At 35.6% G+C, this 22804-nt stretch overlaps 1 protein-coding gene across 4 annotated transcripts in view; it reads right to left on the bottom strand.

The window, feature by feature from the left end:
* Positions 1-22804, bottom strand: part of SMOC2 (SPARC related modular calcium binding 2) — a 126466-nt gene that overhangs the window by 32910 nt on the left and 70752 nt on the right. For all 4 annotated transcript variants that reach the window (XM_026044835.1, XM_026044834.1, XM_026044833.1 and 1 more), the window contains exon 8: positions 4366-4552. In XM_026044835.1, coding sequence (XP_025900620.1) covers positions 4366-4552 — 187 coding nt within the window. The remainder of the gene's footprint in view (positions 1-4365; positions 4553-22804) is intronic.

Consider the following 22804-nt stretch of genomic DNA (forward strand, 5'->3'; position numbering starts at 1 on the left):
TTTTTTTTTTTTTTTCTGTTGGATGCTAACAAAAGCTTCCAATATTTCATTAGTATCATATTGTATGGGACTGGCTGTTGCATTATGCAGTCCTTTTTTGATAGGACACTGGGCTCCTGTTTAACAATGGGCAAGACTGATATACKTCATTCAATTGCATCCTAGTTATACAAATTACCTGGGATGAGCAAAACTTTTATTTTATACTTTTAGTGTGCTTAAACAACGAATTATCAAGTATGTTGCAATAAAGCAAAGTGTTTCACATGTTGCTGGATTCACATTTGACGTTCTATTACCTACTGTATCCTACTTAAATATATTGAAGCATTTGCATGAATGTCATAGGCCATAAAGCATAGCAAGGTATAAAAAGCTCTGTTACAGCTACCCAAGACACAGTTTGTATCTTTCGTACTTCATCCTTACTAGTTTTTTTTTTAATAGTTTTTTTTAAATTTTTTAATCTGTCAAAGTTAAAGTTATATATGAAATAAATCATTGTTTATGCTAGATCAGAAATGACTCAATACATTTTAATCTTTCTATGCTTTTAATAATAGCATTTCAGTTTGTAGGATTATTTTTCTTAGAAGCTTTACTAGTCAAATAACTAGAATCTACAGGCTTCAATGTACAGCACTTCAGGAAAAATTTCGATTCTAAAAAGTAAACTATGATAATATTACATATGTCCCTGTGAAATACAGAGTTGTGCACACACATACCCATTCACTGAATCCTGTATCCCTTGTATTTTATATAAACATCCATCCATCTTTGAAATGAGACCATTACATGTTCCAAAATATTGTATTTATTGAGCTGTATATTCAAAGGTCTAATCAAAATATACTGAGCTAAAATTTTAGGAAAAAARAATAAAGTATAAAATGATCTAGTAGCACGGGGTCCTAGCCAGACTGTCTTTTTTTTAAAAAAAAGTAATTATTCTGACCTTTCTTATAGGGCAAAATGAAACAAAAGTTTTTCTTTTACCTTTCAATATTTAATTTATTTCCATGTCATATGAAGAAAATGCCCACTGACTCATCTAATTTTAGCTSATGCAAGAAGTGATGTTGTTTCACAGGCTAAGGTGTTCAACAGCACTTTTTTTCTTCCTAAAGAATGCTGGGAATAGCAACTTTACTTTGATAGCCTGGTTGAGATGCAGATACCTAATGAATGACCACTTCAATCAGCCAAGAGTGAAACGGAAATCTCTGGGCAGCACTCTCTAATGCAGTTTCTGGCAATGAGCCTTGGCCCTGATWAATCTGATACCCACTATATTCCTCTGTCGTCTTCAGTTATTGTTACTGCTCTGTGCCTACTCTTTTTTTCTTGGTCTCCACTCTTCTCCACTTCTTCACTTCTGCCTTAATTTTTTGTTAAGTACATTTAAGCTTAAGAGGTAGCACATCATAAGCTCAATTATTAAAGCCAACTTGGTATTAAAATGCTGTAACACAAAACATCCATGTTTAATAATTTAAGTTACAAGAAAATGCTAAAAAAAACTTAATCACTAGAAATTTACTTGTTTAATCCTACAGAGATGAGGCCATGCTAAGCACTGATAAGAAAAACAAACTTGCCTCAATTTTCATAGGGAAAGAGTCTGAGGGTCATGCTATTGTGATTAAGTATCTAGGAGGGGTTAGGAGCTACCTGTTAAATACCATACTGACAGATTTTTTTTCCCAATGGCCCTTTTATTTCATATTTGAATGCTTAAGTTGAAGTTTTCCAGGAGAATATTGTTTGTAGCATTTAAATGCCCAGCTTCCTTTCAGTCTAATGGATACTTCCCCTGGGCTTTCATAGAAGCCAACTTTGTGCCAAGTCTTCAACTTCACACATTTCCTTTGAGTTCCTTTGCATTAAGCCTCTGTTAACATCATTTCCAGGAGGACACTGACTTAAATGTCTTGCAATGGTTCTTCATTCACTCACCTTTATTATAACTCTGGAGTGATAATTTTTTTTTCTGAAATTCCTTTACTGACAAACATTTTAGCTTGACTTCAAATGACAAGGCATTAGAACAGTGAGTAATCATAACGATCTTTCATTTTATTGCTCTAATTTAATGCAAGTACTTTTTATTTTGGCATGCAGAGGCAAGTAATACGAGAAATTTCACCTCCATTAATGTACTCAAGCCAAACAACATCCAAACTGATAAGTTATTATCCCAACACCATTCCAGATCAACATGTTCCAGTTTGCAGAACAGGGACATCAGAAAGAAAAGCATTTTTCTTGCCACCAGAAGTAGCAGTGCTATCAGTTTCGGCAGTAGAGTTGTAATGTCTACTCTTTTGATTTGCATTTTGCAGAGGAAAAGTGGAAAGTAGCATAAATAACTTTCCACAAGCTCATGATTCTTGAAATAAGAGAAGTTTCATACATTCTTCTCCTATTTCATTCTATAAGAAATAATTACTATAAGACAACTGCATATTTGTCACCTTATACTGACCATTTGTAGTGCTTATTTCATCAAAGAATCTCCAGAGTGTCAACAACAAAACATACTTTTATCTTTCTTGTCATTTCTAATGGAAAGAGTTTAATTTTATAAGTATAGGTGAAAAGAAATCTTAAAATCCAGAAATAATAATATGTTCTCATCCTATCTAAATCTCACTGAGAAATGAGATCTAAACAATCATCTTAAATTCCAAGCAATGATCTCACCTGCTTGTTTTCCAGGAATGCTTAGCACTGCAGACTCCTAAATTCACTAGACATCTTTTATGTAGCATGAAACTCGTAAAATTAAGCACTCTAGCTGCCCCAGTATACTCAGAAGTCTCCCTTCTGGAGATATTATTACATATCATTGGCTTGGATCCCACTATAGTCCTAGTTTAGTGGCTAAAAACTGGGACTAAAGCCCTAGTCGCAGATTTGACTAAGGCAGAGATTTGAATTCTTCATAGGTCTAGTTAAGCTAGACAAATCAGATATGGTCAGGATCACAGAAGTGGCCGGTTGTGTTTTAGTTATCAGACAAAGTATGCATCTATCAAAACAAAGATTTGTATCTAGTTAATATGCATGAGCCAAAGATCACACGACAGATGATAAGGATATATCAGCAGCAAATAAACTTGGGAAAATGTGGGCTCACATATGCGCTTCTGTAATAAAATGATCAACAGAAAAGGCCAGCAAAAGTCCCAGGACAAGAAGATGATTTCTATTCAATGTAATGAACAGGAACTAAGGCTCCATCAAATGGTTTAAATTGTGAGTGTAGAAGGAAAGTTAGAGGCTAGTGCCTCTTATTTGGATAAATAAAACTTGTATCAATTGACATACACATAGAGGAATCACTTAGAAAAGAAACAGTGAGCAAATMAGAAAACAAAATATATTAGACCCTTTGAAATCTCCAAAACACATCTGAAGGTCTACACATAACACATAAACTGATCTAACAGTCTCAGGGCCAAGTTTGGACTGTATCATTTGACATCTTACGGATTTCAGCTTGTCAGAATCAGATCACCTGTAGCATCATCTAGAAAATCATAGTGTAATTGACATGGTCAGAGCTATTGTACAAACAGCTATCAGTAAATCAGCACTTGAAGAATATGCTGCTCCCCAAGAATATATGCAATATAATTGCAGCAAGTGTATTAAAATTCTTTTCACAAATCTTATGCAAATGAAAAAAAAATCTTTGCTTCAATTTGAAAAGATTTAWGCTTGCATCAAGCTAGTGATACAGCTCAACAGCTTTATATGAGTGTCTGCAGCTTTTCTGCAAGAGCCAAACCTCAATAAGTAGCCTAAATAACATCCTTTGGAACCTGATATATGCCTTGCCTACATCTATTCTATGTGGCTCAGAGTGCTTTACCACGTATCTGGCTCAGTTGAGATGACTGAACTTCAAGCTTCTAATAATAACACACTAAAATGATATTTCCTCTCTATGGGTTCCCAGACAGTTGTTCTCTCAAAGCTAGTCATATGAAATAGTTGAGGAGGTTGCTGGAAAAAATAACTGAATATTTCTGAGGTTGGATTTGGTTCCTGTTAGCCCATCTCACTCGGTTCTTTCATGTTCAAGCTATAGGGTTGTGAGGTTTCTTCTGGGTTTATTTATTATCAGCTACAAAACCTTGGCTTCCCAGTACAAAAGAAAAGGAAAGAAAGCAAGAGAAATGTAGAAGCCTATAGCCTGTGATACTACAGTCAGTTTTCAGTTTTCACAGTGGAAGAAATCTGTATGAAGTAATTGCACTAGCTAGAAATCTACATGCTAGTACATAACGTACTGGAGCATCAAGCCCCCAAGATCCTCTCATTACATATTTGAACATTGAAAATATATTCCCCTACCTTGTTGATGTGCCAGGAATGGGACGTCCTGTATCCACAAGAACACACCAACAGTAGCCTGTGGAAGGATGACACTGAACAGGTTTGTAAAGGCCACCCTGGGCACACTCTGGAATGAATACATTGTCTTTCTGGGGTTGTTTGGCTTCCTCCAGTGCTGACTGAAGTTCTTGATCACATGATGATGCTTTTGGAAGGAAAAAAAATATTGTAAAATGTATATGTTAAGAAACCACTGGCTTTTTCAAATGTTATCTCTGTGATTGAACATAAGGATTGTATTTGAAGAGGCTCACTACAGCTCAAATACCAACTGCATTTGTTTATGCTGTTTACTGTTAGAATCCTTAGTTTCTTTCTGTGTAGCACTTCATAAAACAATTCTGATAGTATCTTGACACTACTTTTCTTGTATTAGAGGTAATCCATGAATACTTTGAAAATGCAAAATACTTTTCTGCCATTTAAATACTATCTGCCATTTTTGCCATTTTCTGCCATTTAATACTAACTGCCATTTAAAAATGTCTTTCCCACTCCAGAGTCTCTAAAATGCTGATTTTTTTCTAGAAAGTAAAAGTCAAAATCTAACTTGTATATATGACAGATTGGTTTTCAAAACAATGCATTTTGTTACAGTAAACATAAATATTAAAGAACATGCATTTTACTTGCTAATTTGGTTACAAAAAAATGTTTTTTTTTAATTCCTTAGTTGATAATTTTATGCCTCTTTGCTGCATATGGTAGTTGAGCAGGAGAGATAGCTTGAATGATTAATTCTGCATGTTTTTCTCTTTTCTACCCACTGACATAATCAGAGATGAAATAGTTTCAAAGCACCAATGTTTAGACAATACACTGTAATTACAGAACCAGTGTGGAGAGAGTAGAAAGGCTCCCTTAAAAAAAAAAAAAAAGACTAATTAAAGCCTTCAAAGAAATAACCATGGTTTCATGAAGTAGAAATCCATCAAAAATATCATCTTAACATAGCCAAAATAAATATTCCCCTCAGAGAATCTGGATTATGATAATTACTGCCTTGCAATATATTACAACTCTGGAAAATACATCAACTAGTTTGGTTGCTCACTTTTTATATTTTGTATATAATCAAGCAAAAAAGAACAAACAAGGTTATGAAGCTGCAGGGAGAGGAAGGAAACATTACTCCTCTTTAAACTCAATTAAATTCTTTTCTCAAAGATTTTTTCAAAAAATTTATTTCCAACTTTTTTCAAAAATATTTTTTTTCAAGCTGGTAAACCTTGGGATCATTCCATTAGCTACTGCAACCTTCTTATTTTATATTCTTGTAACTAACAACAGCGTCTGGTAGATGTGTAAGCATTGCTATCTCCTGCTAAACTGGAGGAACGATTTTTATGCTATCTGTCTTGTTTGGAAAAGTTAGCGTATAGAGACTACAGACAGATAGACAAAATGTAATAGCAAGCAGGGAGTGAGTATGATAAGTGAAACCCCAGCATAGAAGCAGATAAGGATTATTTCAACTGTGAGCCTAAGCTATAGACTAATTTTGGGGCTGCTTCTATTGATTGAAATAACCCGCAAACTACCGCATTGCTGACTCAGAAACACTGGAGTCAGAAGCCACTGGGGCAGGCCCTGTATAGCATCGGGCCCTGCAGACCTAGACTGCATTTTCGTTCATGAGTAGTCATTTCTAAGGTTTCCAACTAGCTACTGCTCAAGCCAGAATTGGCCCTTGAACAATGAGCTAGATTTCTGTGCTCCTTTTTTCCCTCATGTATAGTGTTAAGTTTTAAAAACAGACTTCAATGGAAGGTAACAGAGGTGGACAATGGCATCAGAAGGCAAATCACTTTCCTGAGAAAGGATACAGCTTAAGTTTGTAAATGAGGTAGACAGGAAACAGGTCAGAGATAGAAAAAAGAAAGAAGGTTTAATAATAAAAAAGAATAACYTTAGGAGGACTTGTGCCACTATTACTACTTTTCTGTTTGTCTTCTCCACTAAAACACCATTTCCTTAAAGAAAATCCCAGAATACTGCCTCCTTTTCCCAGAACCTAATTATACTGAGGACTCTATAAGGACTGTGAAGACTATACAGTCCTCTATGAGGACTAATAGGGTCCTCAGTGTAATTTCCTCTCTAAAGGAAATTGTTCTCTTTTAAACTCTTTCTTCAATTATTTACAACAGGAGATCTTGGAAGATTTAATTGTAGCCTTGTAATGAATGAGAGCCCTTATCACAGAGATACCACACTACTGCAAATATTTGTGTTTGTGATGTCAGTAGAACCATGGTCAGCATTCCTTTACTGGGAGAATCAGTTGTAGACCTCATTAATGTATAAAACACCTAACAGTCTGTTCAAATAACCAGACATCAACTGCAATTTGAAATCTTAACAGATGCAACCTGAAATTCTTAAATGAACAGTATGAAAAAAAAAGACTCATGCCACAACAAAAGTGGAATAAATCATTCAAATACATCAAACATTTTATGGAAAATGTTGCTACAAAAATATTCCTTCCAGGAAGAAAAGAGCACTGATATCCTAGTATATTTTTAAGGAATATGCTTACATTATTGTCCTTTCACTTTGTTCAACTAGTTCTGCATTGATACAGAAAAGGGATGGTTTTCCAAGCATGTTAATTCCATAAAATAGTTAAACAGTGCTGAAAAAGCCTTTCAAGAACATGTCTGTCTTGTTAATCAACTCAACTGTAGCATTGTTGGGATCCCTAGTTGAAGTTTTTATCAAAAATTGTATTTTATTTCATTCTTTTTGTGTGTTCATTAGTGATTTAACACACAATTTCAAGCACACAAGAAAATATATATATTTTGCCCAGTTGTGCAACAAGAGCCTTTTGAAAGAAGGACTTTCTGAATGATGAAGTAAAAATCTTGTTYAACACTAGGGAAGAGTTTAAATACTTGTTTTTAGTGTAATCTCTGTTATTTTTCTGGTGTCTTATTCCTATTTTATTGCTTCTCTTTYTCCTGTAAGTAATCATTACTAAACATACTATTCCTGTTCTTGTTCAAGTTGTCTTCAGAAATCTATTAGGAATAACCAGTGCAAATTCTTCATCTTCTTTCAAACAAAAAGATAGTGCAGCTAATGCACACTCTCTGCATAAATTTCACTTTTAGTATAAAATCTTGAATCAGATCTTGTTGCTAATGCTCAATTATTCCTCCCAAAAAAACAGTCTGCATTCCAATGACTGCAGTTAAATTACACTAACAGAAAAATATTGCAATGGTAGAAGAGTCTAAAAATTAAAATCTTTATGAATGAATCTATCAATTTCTGGTGCAATACTTACAAAGGTTAATTAATGTTTATGAGGTTTACCAGGATAAACCTGGGTTTACCAGGAAAAAAAAGTGGCTTTCCTGGAAAAATCATCCTGAACAATATGTTTACTGATGTATTTATCTGTAGTATATCTAAAATACCAGTACCACATTATGTTGATTATAACAACCAACACGTGAACTTTGTAACAGGAGATATTCTGTTATCACTTGCTCTTCTCAGAAATTCTTGTTAATATGCTGTCTCATCACAGTTTCTCCCAACATATGGAATTTTCATGATTACAAATAATTTTTTTTAATGTGCACTGCTGTACTTATGTCTAAATTTCAGTGTGTTCTAAAGAAACCATCTGCTAAATCTGCAGAAAATTAAAAAGGCATCTGGATGATACTTTAACATTTCCTGCCACTACATAAATATTTCTTTTCAATTTCCTTAGCTTCCACAATGTGTATATGACAAACAGAATCCATTTGAAGAAATTCTATTTTCAGTTGATTCCTTCTCCCTCCTCTTTTCACTGCCATAACAGGCCATGCAAGCACAATTTAGACAGTCTGGTTTCCAGGGTAAAAAGACTTTTTATTGGGCCTTGAAGCTCAACACCCTCTACAGAAAGCAAATAACAAGCCTGTGAACAAAAATACTCTGAAAAGCAATACATATGATGTGGAAGAGTGAACTGTAGCATTAATTTTACAGTTTTCCCATGTTTCTCGGAGGCTATATATATGTTAATAGAATGCATTTCTTTTCAAAATATTATATACAGGAACTTACCAAATTCTATGACTTTTCTGCGAACAAAATGGTATCAAAATCATCAAGCTGTCCTAGTTGATGAAGCTCAGTTTATATGCTTTCAAAATACTTCAAATACTCATTTTTATAAGTTCTGTGCTAGTTTATTTCATATTCTAAGTAATTAGTATGGATAAGCATTCCTCCTATTGACAGCCATTCCACAAATATACTTTTCACTGTTAAAAGAATTTGATCCATTTGCTTAGGATGAACCCTTGTTGAACCAGGGAAGTTAATAGGCCCCAAGGAAACAATAGGTTTTTATATTTTCAAATAGCTTTCCTGGTATTCAAATTTCAGCGACTGGTTTTCAACTTACATTACACCAAACAGTATTTCCACATATGACCAGGCCATTCACTTTAGAAAGGCAGCTTGATAATTTTTACACGGACTACTCTCTCCCTATAAAAGAATTTAAATTGACTGGATGGCAGATCTGRAAAGTGAAATGAGTCCATTGCAGCAGTTGTCCTGTTATTTCTAACACCTATTCATTCTCAGAGTAAATTATAAGGTTCTTTCACTATTGCTGACCAATTTGCATTACCTATAACCAATGACATCTGGCTCTGCTACAAAGACAGCAACTAAAGATGTTAGCTGACATAAATGKCAAAAACTTCTTAAAGATTTTCATTCTAGTGAAGAAGTGTAACTTAGCAGCTTCACATTCTTTTAGAATCTCCAGCCTGTCTTTAGATATTCTCCAGCATGGCAGACTTCTATAACGATGGAAGCACGGTGATATAACAGTGTGTAAGTGTACAATTTCATACACTACATTCCCTTAAAGATATTCTTAGGTCCTTTTTTCAGTGGTGGACAGTGATAGGACTAGAGGAAACGGTCACAAGCTGAGGCACAAAAAGTACCACAGGAACTTAAGGAAACATTTCTTGACAGTGAGGGTGACAGAGCCCTCGAACAGGCTGCCCAGAGAGGTTGTGGAGTCTCCTTCTTTGGAGATCTTTAAAACTCTCTTGGACGCAGCCCTGTGTCACGTGCTCTATGATTTTATGGCCCATATATGAATATTTTATACTATTATTTATTAAAAAGCTCTGTTTCTACAGGAATTTACCTGGCTCCTTTTCTTAACTATTTCAAATAAGTTCATCTGCCATGGAAATCAAGTGAAGCTTGATGTTAGAAACAGCTTTGCTCATGGTTGTAGCTTCTTGTAGGCACTGTCCAATAAATCTTAACCAAATGGCCACTTATGGCTATAATCCTTTCTCTAAAAGACCTCAATAGAAAAATGCCCTCTAGATTCAATGGACACTAAATCCACTGAATKCATTCAAAGGATTTGATGGATTCAATGGATTTATTCCTCAACTGAATATATTCACATCACATATGTTTGCAATTAAAGCCAGTATTTGCTCATGATTTGAAGGAATAAGTAACATCAATAAACACCCTAATTCAGGCCCAACATGTAGAAAGCAACCAAAACCTAAGTCTAAATTACAATATTAATACTCATCTGGTGCCCCATGTTTTGATTTATATTATATTCAAATCTACATCATCATGAGGGCTCCCAAGGCTTGGAGAAAGCTAGCAACATTTCTATCCAGACTTTCTCTTGTCTGTGAAAACTTATGGGAATCAAATATTTCTGGCGTCTTGTGCATATTTGCAGAGTACTCAACAATACACAGCCGATCACTATTTTGCACTTTTGGAGCTTGAGTGGATGCTTGTGGCCAAACAGAAAGCTTACGGCTTAAAAACAACCTAAAGATTAATTTATATACTTCACTCCACTGAACAAAGCAGGATAAATAACAGACAGATGTTATCATTTATCTTTGTGGTTGCATAGGCAAAGATACTCCAACATAGATAATCTGGAAAATGCTATGACCCCAAAGAAACAATAAGGCAGAATGCAGAGAGCATCAGATTCTACTTGTCTTCACTTGAAAAAAATATGCTCACAAACACTCAGAGCTGCCCAGAGAGGTTGTGGAGTCTCCTTCTCTGGAGATCTTTAAAACCTTCTTGGACACAGCCGTGTGCCACGTGCTCTAGGTGACCCTGCGTATGCAGGGGGGTTGGAGTAGATGATCTCTAGAGGTCCCTTCCAACCTTAACCATTCTGTGATTCTGTGATCTATATATCAGGATGATCTCCAGTTTTAGCCTTGGTTTGATTAGCCAAATGGCACTTGTTCAAATCAAGATGCCTGCATTTGCAAATTCTGGTTTGGGGAACCAAAAAGAAAAAGATCTCACATGAAAATATGATGATTTGTTCTTTAACCAAAATTAAATCCTACATAACTACTGGGATTTTAAAAGAGTTCATATCACCAGTTCTGTTTTACAGAAGGTTTTTCACAGCTCTACAAATCTCCTTTTGTCTCTAATTTGAAAAACTAGGAATGCTGTGAGAAAGGCTGTAGCTGCAACACCTCTAACAGGAAAAGAATTGATTTCTTTCAAAATCTTTTTTCTTGAAAAAATATTAAAGAGATTAGAAATACTATGTATTTGAAGTTTTCCTGACACTGAATTATAATTCATCTGATTACAAATCTTATTTAATGCATTTTCCTATTATTTATTATTTATTATTTATTTAATATAATTACTATTGCCATCTTTTTCCTTCCCAGAGTTCTCACACTGACATTGCACAGAATATAACAGACCAAATATCAGATTTTAAACAAAAAGGTAATGTTAAATTCTGTCATTCTTGGAATAAAAATAGGGCGTAAGTACTGGCCATTGATAGGATGAAAGCTCTGAGTTGCTAATCTTACCAGTGTGACAGAATCTGGCTCTAAGCGTTAAAGTATTATCTTTCAGTACTCACATAGATAAATGACAAATAATTATTTCAACACATATAATTAGAATATAAGCCTGAATTCCTTAAAAGACTCATTGGACATTAGAGTCATAATGTGTAACATGAACATCTTGAACTAAATATTTATTATACCATCTATTAAACAAGAAAGAGTAATAAACCAAAAGTAGATCATTTTTACTATATCTTTAACCAGAGAATGGGAAAATTATAGAAAACCTTAGAAAAATAGTTTGCTTTAGCTAAACTAGAGGATTTTCTTATCCAAAGACTGTTTACATCCTAACCATCACATTGGATCTTTGAGTGCAACCTTAATGCAAATGAAAAAGTCTTCTAGGCCAATGGGTCAGTCACATGATGTCAGGTTTAATAAGGGCAGTGTAAAATCCTCAGGTTTTATGAGGAGATGAGATTCCTCATTCCTTTTTACTCAATGAGTTGAAGACATTCATTGATTTACAGGTCTAGACACAGAATGAATTACAAACTCCCAAGAGCTTTATCATGGCTTTGTTAACCTCAGCACAAGTAAATACACTGTGCAAAGTCTGCCCTATCCCACAGAGATATAACTGAAAGCAAATCTGAAACCTCATTTTCCTTTGAGCCTAGACATAGAAAGATCCACTAGTTATACTAGTTGCTATAGCAATCTAAAGCCTCCCTCACTAACCAAAATTTCTCAAAATTGTCATTTTTGTTTCATGAGTATATTGACTAGCGAATGTTCATCTTCTGGAAGTGGAAAAAAATCTCTCATTTTTAAGAAATATTTGAGGTGCAAATAAATCTAGACCACATTTCCCATAGAGCTGTGGAAATGAAAGTCTTTGCCAGGAGAGCTATTTGTCTGAAAAACTCTGAAAAGTTACAAGACAAAATGTTCAAATCTGGGTGACTAAATTCATACATTGCCACCTTAAATAAGCAAACCCACTTGCAAAAATGTTGACCTGCCAGAGCTTCCACTTAGCAAAACAGGAGCTGTTTCTGTTCACCACCTGGTAARCAGACACATAAGTGCTTGGATATGGCTTTGGATATCTGATGTTAGGCACCCAATTTTAATTTCAAAGGGGTACAACAGCATTGCTGGCTACAGATTTTACCATATTCCTACCATTGGTTCTCTGTTGGATCAATGAACAATGCAAATGTTTTTGACATTGTGCAGTATTTTCCACTGGAAGTGGAAGCATTCCACTTGATTTTCTAAATATCAGCTTTCAACCACCTTACAGGCATCTCTCCTAGGCATATAAACTCAACATATAAACAGGATTAAAACAAGAAGAATCAAACAATCTTTTTATTTCATATATTTGTTCCATTACATGATTTACTGTGTATTTGGTAATTGTTAAGTGGGTTGCATAGCCAGGCTTTCAGTCCACAAAATGACAATCTCAGCTCACACATGAGAGTTGACATATGAGACCAAAGTTGCACCACCTGCGCTCCTAAAGGACCTAGCTGCTCACAGGAGCCCTGGGAGACCATAGACAAAACATATGTTGCCATTCTCTGCTACTATAGACTGCTGTCTTGGCATCTTACAAAACACACTTGGCCACCCGGGGACACAGCAACAAACTCAAAAGGTATACGGACATTAACCAGTCAGCAGGAAGTGAATTTATCTTTCCTGTCTTCACTGGTTGTTTCAGGAAAGGCTATTTTGACAAAAGAAAGAAATAGATTATAGAACCATCATTCCCACTGCTTCTTCTGTGGCTAAGGAGAATGATTCTATTTCCAAAGCTCCCAGATCTGGGCCCTTCAAACCTTCTCCACTTAAAAAAATCCCAACATTTAGAAAATGTACTAATGCCAAGAATACAGTTGCATACTTAACAGCCAATTAATGATTCAGAAACAAAAATCTGGCCACTCTTATTCTGACTTGATTTTCTACATATTGTCAGATAGAAAGCAGAAAGAAGGTTGAAAAATGTTCATGCATATTATTATTGCCCAGAAAGAAATTCTGTAAAGTGCTATCATCTGTTGAGTCATAATATTCCTGGAATGGATTAACTCTTATCCAGAGCTTGAGATTCTACAAATAACATTTACATGAACCCTGCTCTAAAGGTAATTGCATTACTTAAATCCTGCATAAATCCTACTGAGAAGGCTCCCATTAGGCTAAAGCTGTATAGGTCCTGTGTTTGCCTCCTGCATATTATATCCAAAATATACTATTTATACAATATGTAGGAAGTCAATATTCTTAGCAAGAGAGGTAGAAAAAATAGATTAAGACAGAAGACTGTTTCCTGATTTTGACCAAGTTTTGTCTCCAGTAAAGAGGATGATCCAAGGAAGAATAAAATTCAATAAGAATATTCTTAGATTATTTCTTACAGTTCCAAAAACTTTTTAATATAATTTTATGTAGCTATTTTTTCTCATATGGCTATTGTTAAGTGGTTCAGCTTGTATTTTGGTTTCAAGAGCAAAGCCAAAATCTTTGGCTTGTCTCTGACTTCAATCTTGGAGAAAAACAAGAGCACTGGGAATTAAAACTAAAAACACTAATTCCACCCCACTTTCATCTCTGCTTTCAAAAAAAAAATAGTTCTCATAGTTCTCTGAAGTCCAGATAATGAAGCCTGCATATGGTGCGATAATGAAACACCCTTACATTTCTGAAGGATGAAAGACTCCTAGCATATTGAAAAACTTGGGTCATGATTCCTGCTCCTGAAACCGGAACTACTTCACTGAATGTAGTAGGTGTCATCAACAGGAAAATCAGTCTGTAGCACACACAGATCAATTTTTAAAGGCTTCTTAAATGAAGCACAGTCAAAGCCTTTTTGAAACAGCAAAATCAGAATTTTGAAGTGTGAATAATGATCCTTAATTCTTTACAATGCAGTGTCATATGAATACATTAAGTGCCATGGTAATAATATGCACAAATGGAAAAAAGTCTTGCATAAATAAATTCTTCTCAGCAACCCATGATGTGTGAGAGTAAAGAACATGTTTTAGGAGGTATTTTTCAGAATATTTCCTTAGTATGTTTCCCACAGATACTGCCATCCCTTTCAGATTTGCTTCCATCTTGTTGCTCCACCACCACATGGGCACATTTACCTCAGACCTCATTTATTTTGAAATTCTGTATGACAAATAAAACTGAGAAAATCCAAAGGATTTCTTTTTGGMAAAACTTTTCAAATAAAACAGATTCTAAATATTTAACTTTTCCAGATAACCAGTATCACAGGAAACAGCAATGCTGGTATTCAGTTACCTAATAAGGAAATAATTTTATTACAGTTTATGCRAAGACAGTTCAGTTGTTCTTTCCACATATTATATGTATGCTTTGTTTTCTTTTTAATTTTGGAAGATTAAAGGTTGATTGCTTGAAAATAACACAAAATGAGACACAGGGCATGATGCTCCCAGGAGGCTGTGGAGCTGTTGCAACTGGAGCTGTTGTTGATTAAATCTGTCTATTGTTATACAGCCTTCTATGCCAAACCAATCAACCACTGGCATAATTAATGAAGCCTGCAAGTACTGTTTCTGTCAGACAGGAGGAATAGACACAGGCTAAAGCAGTGAAAAATCCTGTATATTCATAAACCTGCTTGCCTTAGGTCAAAGATGTGGTTAACTGTGGTACAGTCTTATAGAAAGTGCAATACACTACTAGAATTTTTATTTCATTTATGTGGGCACATTTACATGCAGATAACACAGAGGTGAGTATATAAGCTCTCTTTTGCAGCAAAGTCACATATATCCTCTCCTTGTCTCGAGGCTCTACATATGTACATATCGTAACCATAATATGGCAGATATATTTTGCAGAAAGAAGGTGAGGGATCTTTGAATCAGCTGCAATTTTCCTTTCTGAATAGGTCAAAAACTCAATTTTATGATTTACATGTCCATAACAAATAAACAAAACAAAACGCCTGCAGTCTAGATACACAGCAGAACTGATAAAATCGTATTTTATCTTACACTTTTTAATTTATAAAAATGCAGCCATTTCCATTCTTCAACATAATCTGTTTTTCTTCACAGTTAGGGACGTCACATTCACCTCCTATACTATCTAATTCTCTAAAACTTCTAATTCATATGTTCATCTATTCTATCTGTACTGCACCTGTAGCTCTAGACACCATCTCAATCATCTCTCCACTGAAACTTTTACTCTTTCCCTCATCGGCCTGTCTGGACAGCAGCAGCTCTCCCAGAAGCAGGACCAAGGTTAGGGCCCTGGAGTTCCTGGCTAGCTGCCATGAAATGTAAACCATGAAACCACACTGTCTCTCTGCAGTTGCTGATCTCAGATACTTTCATATACTTCACTATGCTGTCTACTTAAGTCTCCTCAATGACATCCTGAACGGTTTATTTTAAGGAATGAACTACAGAATGTGTAATGCAGGACTGCATTAGAAGGCACTCTTCCATCCTTTCTAATGTTGGTAGTGAAAGTGGAACAGGTGATCTTTCAAACCACTGACATTCATACTCTTATTTTTGGCTTTACTATTTTTCTGTTGCATAAGCCCAGGGGAACTAAATCACGTCTTATAAATTATTTGAAATTGCTTTTTTAAATCTCATTTCAAATTACACGAATACTAACATTATAAGTCCCTTAGGGTAATCAGGACTTAGCCTTCTTAAGTCAAACAGAACAGCAGTGAGATTTACTAAATGAAAAGCAAGAATAAACAGACAGGATCAACCTTTGTCAGCCCCAACATCTATGAAAATTTTCCTCAATGTATACCTAAAGATTTGGCCTAGTGACTTCGGCAGAATTAGAAACCGACAACTCTCTTACGATCTGAACCAGAACAGATCTTGAACTATCTTCAAMTTGCTTGCCACAGCTGAGCCTCAGCTTGTTGGCGGCACAAAGAAGTGACTGCATCAGTATGCACAGTCTAAATTAAAAAGYAAGCGGTTAGGCTTAAATTCACCTTTACATTCCTCTACTCTTACAGTAAACAACAACCAGTCTCTTGCCCTCATCCAATTAGGAACAGCTTACCAGGCAATTACATAAAAAGAAACCATCATCTGAAAAAAAAAATCCTCAAAAACWTCCTTCATGATTGCATTAGATTAGAATATTTTAGGAGGTACTGTGCTAATATAAGCTATCTGTATGTTAGCTATACAGCCTTTTGCAGAGTATCAACTGGCTGCCTCAGTGTAGACATGGCATAGGATGAAAGACTAAGGACAGTGATTCAAAAGGTTTGAATGATGAAATAATCSTTTCTAACGCAGTCACATCTCCTGTAGGTCATCCCTTAAACTATGTAGTTCAAGATAATGTTAGCAAATGATTGTAAGAGGAGGTAGTCTAGTTTCAGTGGGCACAAAAAATTTTTCCACTAAGCACAGCGTACATAGCAGCAACTCCAATGCAGAGAGAAAGGTATCACGATTGGAAGCTGAATGAGAAAAGAGTAAAAAACTAAGAAAATCATCTATGTAGTTCCCTTGCTTGTGTATCCTCTTGCTTGTGTAGCTCTTATAGAAAAGACAAGCACCTCTTACTCCTGTTGGCAGGGAAAGAAGACCTTTTGGCTTCATTTCCAAATTAATTTTGGAATATAGGGACATGACCACTCCGTTAATTATTTCTGAAATATAAATATTTAAGTATTTTATATATTTATAATGCATTCTATTCCAGAAGAAGTCAAAAATTATATCTAAGCAATCATTAAAATGGAATGSTTTTGATGCACAGTAAAAGTACTTTCGTTTTTATAAATTATCTTTACTCCCTGAAGGATAATAAAAGTGAAAAGTTTAAAAAACATTAAGAGCTCCCTAAAAGGCAGTGAAATAAGGTAGCTCACTGTTTAAGCAGTGATAACCATTTTCTTTCATAAATTGTCATGCTTCTAATAGGCTTGGTTGGAAATGTTTCATTGTGTCAGTGTATTTGACAGAAAACTAAGTCTTTTCATTAAAAAGTGTTTGCTTTTCTTAAAAAAAAAAAAGAAAAAAAAAGAAAAAGAAATCCTGCTGTTTCTTTTTTTATGAGAATAAAGCAAAAACAAAAACCCAAAGCCAAATGTCATTTCGTTCTGATCAACTTCCAATGCAATTGCATGATGCAAGATGTCCTATGCCAGTGTAACTTCCCTGAGGTGTCCCCCTGTTTTTAAAAAAGGGGAAACTCTTATCCTGCACATGTAGTCAGACTATGGACACAAACCCTTGAAAGAGAAAGGGCTCATTAAGTTTTAAAACTACAGCACCCATAAGACAATACCAAGACCTTGAAATTCAGCTTTTGGCAGCTTTTTTTTTTTTTTCTGTTGCTGTTTATTTGAATTTTGTCTTGGAAAATATAATTTTAGGACTTAAAATACATGTCTTTTCCAAAATGAAAATCTTGAAGGAGTCAGAGCTTTCCAGAGGAGGTTGCATTTTCAACTATTGTGTGATATGAAGCTTTGCCCTTTTTTTTCTCTTACATTTTGTAGTGCACCAAGAGAATTTAAGATCTGAAATTTAATTTATAGCCTTAATCTTATTCAAACATAGCTTTATTTGAGGTTGAGTGCAGATACTTGGCCTGCTGTTCTTAAATTGAAACAGGTATTAAAAATAGTGTAATGAAAAAGAGTGGCCCGTCTCTTCAACCACTGCTTCTTCTCCAGTAACACAGAAATCTAGTGCATTATGGTAACAATAGTTAATGYTATTTTTAGACAGAGCAGAGTGCAGGGAAAACAGAGTGTAGAGCATTTGTCTGGAACAGTCTGTTATGAGAGAGGAGAGCATGATGGACAGTGTGGAGTGAAAAAGAAAGCAGGCCAGGAATAATACAATTATTTGGGATATATGCAACATCTTAAAGATGAAAAAACCTTGAAGTATTACTTTAGAAATGTAGCTTGACTGGAACAAGCTCCTTCATGCCGATTATGACCTGAAGTGTGGCTTTTCATGTAAAGGACATTCTATATTWGTCCCAAACAGAAGAGCCACTGCATGAAGGGCAGGCTGAGGGAAAGAATCCATAGATAATGCTGTCACCTAAGATCTTAACAGTCCATAAAACCATATGCTGCAGTCCAAGTACATGCTTGGGCTGATACAACTGCTGCACTGCAAACATGTGGCCAGCATTCAGTTTTGGGGTTGAATTTCATTTCTCCAACAGAAGTCCCCGTAAGAGTCAAACTCCTTTTGGTTTTGTATCTCTTGTTAAAATATAATATTATTGATGAGGCAACAAAATGTTCCCATATCACATGGTAATTTCTTTTAGGCACTAGAGAAGGAAAAAAAAGCCAATAATTTAATTAAAAATAATTTATACATGAATGGTAGCATAAGTTTTTTCAGGAAGTTTGTTCTTGAACTTATTCTAGTTGTTGAACTTATTCTAGTAAAAGAATTAGAAAATTACCTTTTTTCAGAACAGTCTACTCTGTCCTGTAAAAGCAGGAAAAAACCTTGTCAGAATAGCTCACTTTCATTTCATGAAAATAGTAAATCCTTAATATTTTGTTCTTCCCTAAGGACAGTATTTTCCTTTTTTTAAATAGAATCATAGAATCATAGAATCATAGAATGCCGAAGTTTGGAAGGGACCTCAGAGGTCATCGAGTCCAACCCCCCTGCTCATGCAGGGTCACCTAGAGCACGTGGCACAGGGCTGCATCCAAGCGGGTTTTAAAGATCTCCAAAGAAGGAGACTCCACAACCTCTCTGGGCAACCTGTTCCAGTGCTTTGTCACCCTCACAGTGAAGAAATGCTTCCTTAAGTTCCTGTAGAACTTCCGATGCTTCAGTTTGAAGCCATTTCCTCTAGTCCTGTCACTGGCCACCACTGAAAAGAGGCTGGCCCCTTCATCCTCACTGCCTCCCTTGTGGTATTTATACACGCTGATCAGGTCCCCCCTCAGCCTCCTCTTCTCCAGGCTGAACAGGCCCAGCTCYCTCAGCCTTTGCTCMTAGGGCAGATGTTCCAGGCCCCTGATCATCCTGGTAGCCCTGCGCTGGACTCTCTCCAGCAGCTCCACATCCCTCTTGTACTGGGRAGCCCAGAACTGGACRCAGTRCTCCAGATGTGGCCTCACCAGGRCTGARTAGAGGGGGATGATCACTTCCCTCGACCTGCTGGAGACGCTCTTCTTAATGCACCCCAGGATCCCGTTGGCCTTCTTGGCCACCAGGGCACACTGCTGYCTCATGGTCAACTTGTTGTTCAGATTAGGATCACATGTGAAGAYGGGAGTTTTCTTGTTCAAGAACAGAACTACAAGTTTATGGAAGTTTTGAAAAAAATCAGAGTTCTAGAGCTCTCTGGGAAAGGAAGGGAAGGGAAGATTTGGAACATGCCCATTTCTCATAATTATCAGGCCATTGGCATGATTGGAGACAGTCAGACAGGTGTTACTGTGGACCCTTCTAGATGTATAGATGACTGCAAAATATGGAAGTCCTATACACAATCCAGAAATCATAGGATAGTCAAGGCCAGATCCAAACTCTCTTGACTGGAAGATTTATCTATTTCCCAGAGATACAATATAATATGTATCTATACACTAACAGGAGGATTTATCTTTCTTTTCTTTCTTTTTTTTTTTTTTTTTAACTGTCCAATAAAATATATATAAATTGTTAGCCTGTCATCCTGCTTTGGATTTATGAACCCTATTGATGCTTTTATGATTATGCAGTCTGATGTCTGGAAAAATGTAGAAATCTGTGGGTGGTTGGGGGTCTGCAAAGCATGTTTCAAAACTAAAGGAGAACAGGAGAACTGTTGTGTCATTTACTTGCTGCAGAATGTAATATGATATAATTAAAAATAGTTCAGAGAAGATCAGTATCTTTTGGCATTGAATTTTAACATATGCAGTAAAACAGAAATTATCAACCTTGCATAAAGCAGATCCTTCTCCCACCCCTTGCCCTAGTGGGGGCTTAATAAAACTCTGGAACATCCTGAACATAAAGAACATCAACTAGATGTAAAACAGAACTCTTAATAAAAAAAAAAAAAAAAAAAAAGATTTAGAATGGGATGATCTGTCCCTGTAGTGGGAGGAAAAAATGAAAAATGCCAAAACTTGATGTTTAGGAAGCATTTGAACTAATATGTAAAATTAAAATGAAGTTAAATGAAAATGCTTGTAAAAAAGGATTATTAAAAATAGGACACTACTATACTAAGTATGACCCATCATGCGGCAAATTAAGAATGTATCATAATATGCAAGTACTCTGGGGAGGTCTGGAAAGTTTTATTTTCTTGGAAGAGTCTGAAAGAACAGAAAGAAAAAACTAATTTGCCTTTACTACTTTAGAGAAAATAAAGAAAAWGAAAATGAAAAGGAGAAAAAAAAATAAGGGAAAGAGAAGGGAAGAGGAAAAGCAGGGAGAAGCAAGGGAAAGCAAGGAAAAGGAGACAAAAGCTGATTGAAAAGTTATTGCCTTCACTGATGAAGAAGCTGAAGAATACTGTTCTCCATTTGTGTAATAGCTAAATGAAGGCAAGCACTAAAAGTTGCTACTGAAAAAGTGATCCAATCACTGATTGGCCCTAGCAGTGTGAACAGGTAGCAGTTCCCAAAATACCAGCTTTTCAATGGTCGCCTTTAAAAATATTATTCTGAATCTCATTTGATTCTTGGTGGAAAATAATCAAATGGAGGAGAGAAAAAGGCCAGTCAATCTTCTGGTCCTCAAACACYTACAATTAACATAATAGGAGATACAATAAGACGCGATAGTGCCTAATGCAGCTCCTTCTCCAACAGCTTAACAATGCTGTTTTTATAGTAAAATATAAATCACAAATTATTCACTCCAAATAATTATTCATTTGGGAACTCTGTAGGGAACAGTTTGTGATAACAGTCAGGGTCAACACAAAGAGACTATGGAGGTCCTAAGCTGGAAGTTTCCTCTTCCATTTCAAGTTCTATTACCCACTTCCTCAAAATTCCTTTCTGATATCTATCACACAAAACTTGCTGAGATAACAGCACACCAAAAAACAGATGTCTATTAGTAGATGTCTTCCAACAGCCATGAGTTTCACAAATCCCATAAGCAAGATCAGTGACCATCGCAAAACATTTATATTTCAGCTGTAGATGTCATTTAAAAATATGCTTGTGCTTTTTCTTGTGGAATTAATTTGCCTGCAGATGAACCCAAGCCACAAAGATCACATTAATATCTGGATTTGAGCTTCTCCAAAACTTGGCAGAAACTGGCAGACTTCATGTGTGAACTTACTAGCAAATGTAGACTTTTGAAGTTTCACTTAAAATCAGTAGTTCTGCCTTGTAATTACCTTTCACGGCCTGAATCCCTAGGGATCTGATCCTTCCTCCAGGGCTATTTCAAGTACTCTGGACTATCAAAYCTGGATGTCAGGAGGGCACAGGTTTCCAACAGGATGTCATATCTTCCAGCCCCATGTACATCTCATATACCCTTGGGCATATTAAATGGCATTAGATGCCTTTATTAAGGCAACTGATTCCTACTTCCTGTTTGTCCTGCCACAGGTAATGGTGCAAATCCCTTCTTTGAGTATGATTGATACCTTCCCACGTGTTGCAAAGAAACTATGTTGTTGAGCTCAACTGAGTGATAAAATAAAATGAAAAATAAAACTGTTTTACATATTTAATTCAGTTACTTGCAATTAATGAGCCAATCTAGCGAAGGCTATAAGCTAAACTATGCTTTCCTATGCAAAACCACTTTATATATTAATCTAAACTCAATTTCTGTGTCTCTATTACAAATGTAATATCTTAAGAGTTTGACTTTTTGAATACACATACATATTCTGCTGGATTTAAAGTCATCTTTTTTTAAGTTTTTGCCTATTCCTCTTTAAGCACTGAATACAGACAAATTTGAGAATAGAATATCTGCCAGGTTTCAATAGGACCCTAAGTATTTGGAATCCCTATCAATAGAAAAGAGAGGGCAAGCTTTTAAAATATTCTATTTCACCTTTATCCTTCACTCTTTTCACAATTTACTATGATATGTACTTTTATTTTATTATGACTAGCTTCATACCTCAAATCTTCGCTTTGAAAAATAAGCCTAATTCCAAATATCCCTAGCAAAAAAAAGTCCTATTAATTTACAATACTTTTGTAATTATGAACTAGTTTCTCTTGCTAGCTCACACATGTTCAACTACACAGAATTTTTCTTGAGTCAAAATCAAGAGTAACATCTGGAAAATGTAGTGATAAATGAGAATTACTTATTTTTCTACAATTACAGAGGAACTGATGTGATTGGAGAGACACACAAACTCTGACATTAATTTCCATTGGGGAAAAAAATGATACTTTAGATTTTTCATGCAGACCCACTGATTTTTAACTTCAGGACTGAGTTTTGCCAGGGTAGCCATGGCAGGAAAATATTAGGCAGGTTCAGTTTTAAATCAGCATGAGAACTTACACA

Source organism: Nothoprocta perdicaria, unplaced genomic scaffold (assembly GCF_003342845.1).
Source record: "Nothoprocta perdicaria isolate Ctin4 unplaced genomic scaffold, notPer1 scaffold_387, whole genome shotgun sequence".
NCBI classification, from domain to species: Eukaryota; Metazoa; Chordata; class Aves; order Tinamiformes; family Tinamidae; genus Nothoprocta; species Nothoprocta perdicaria.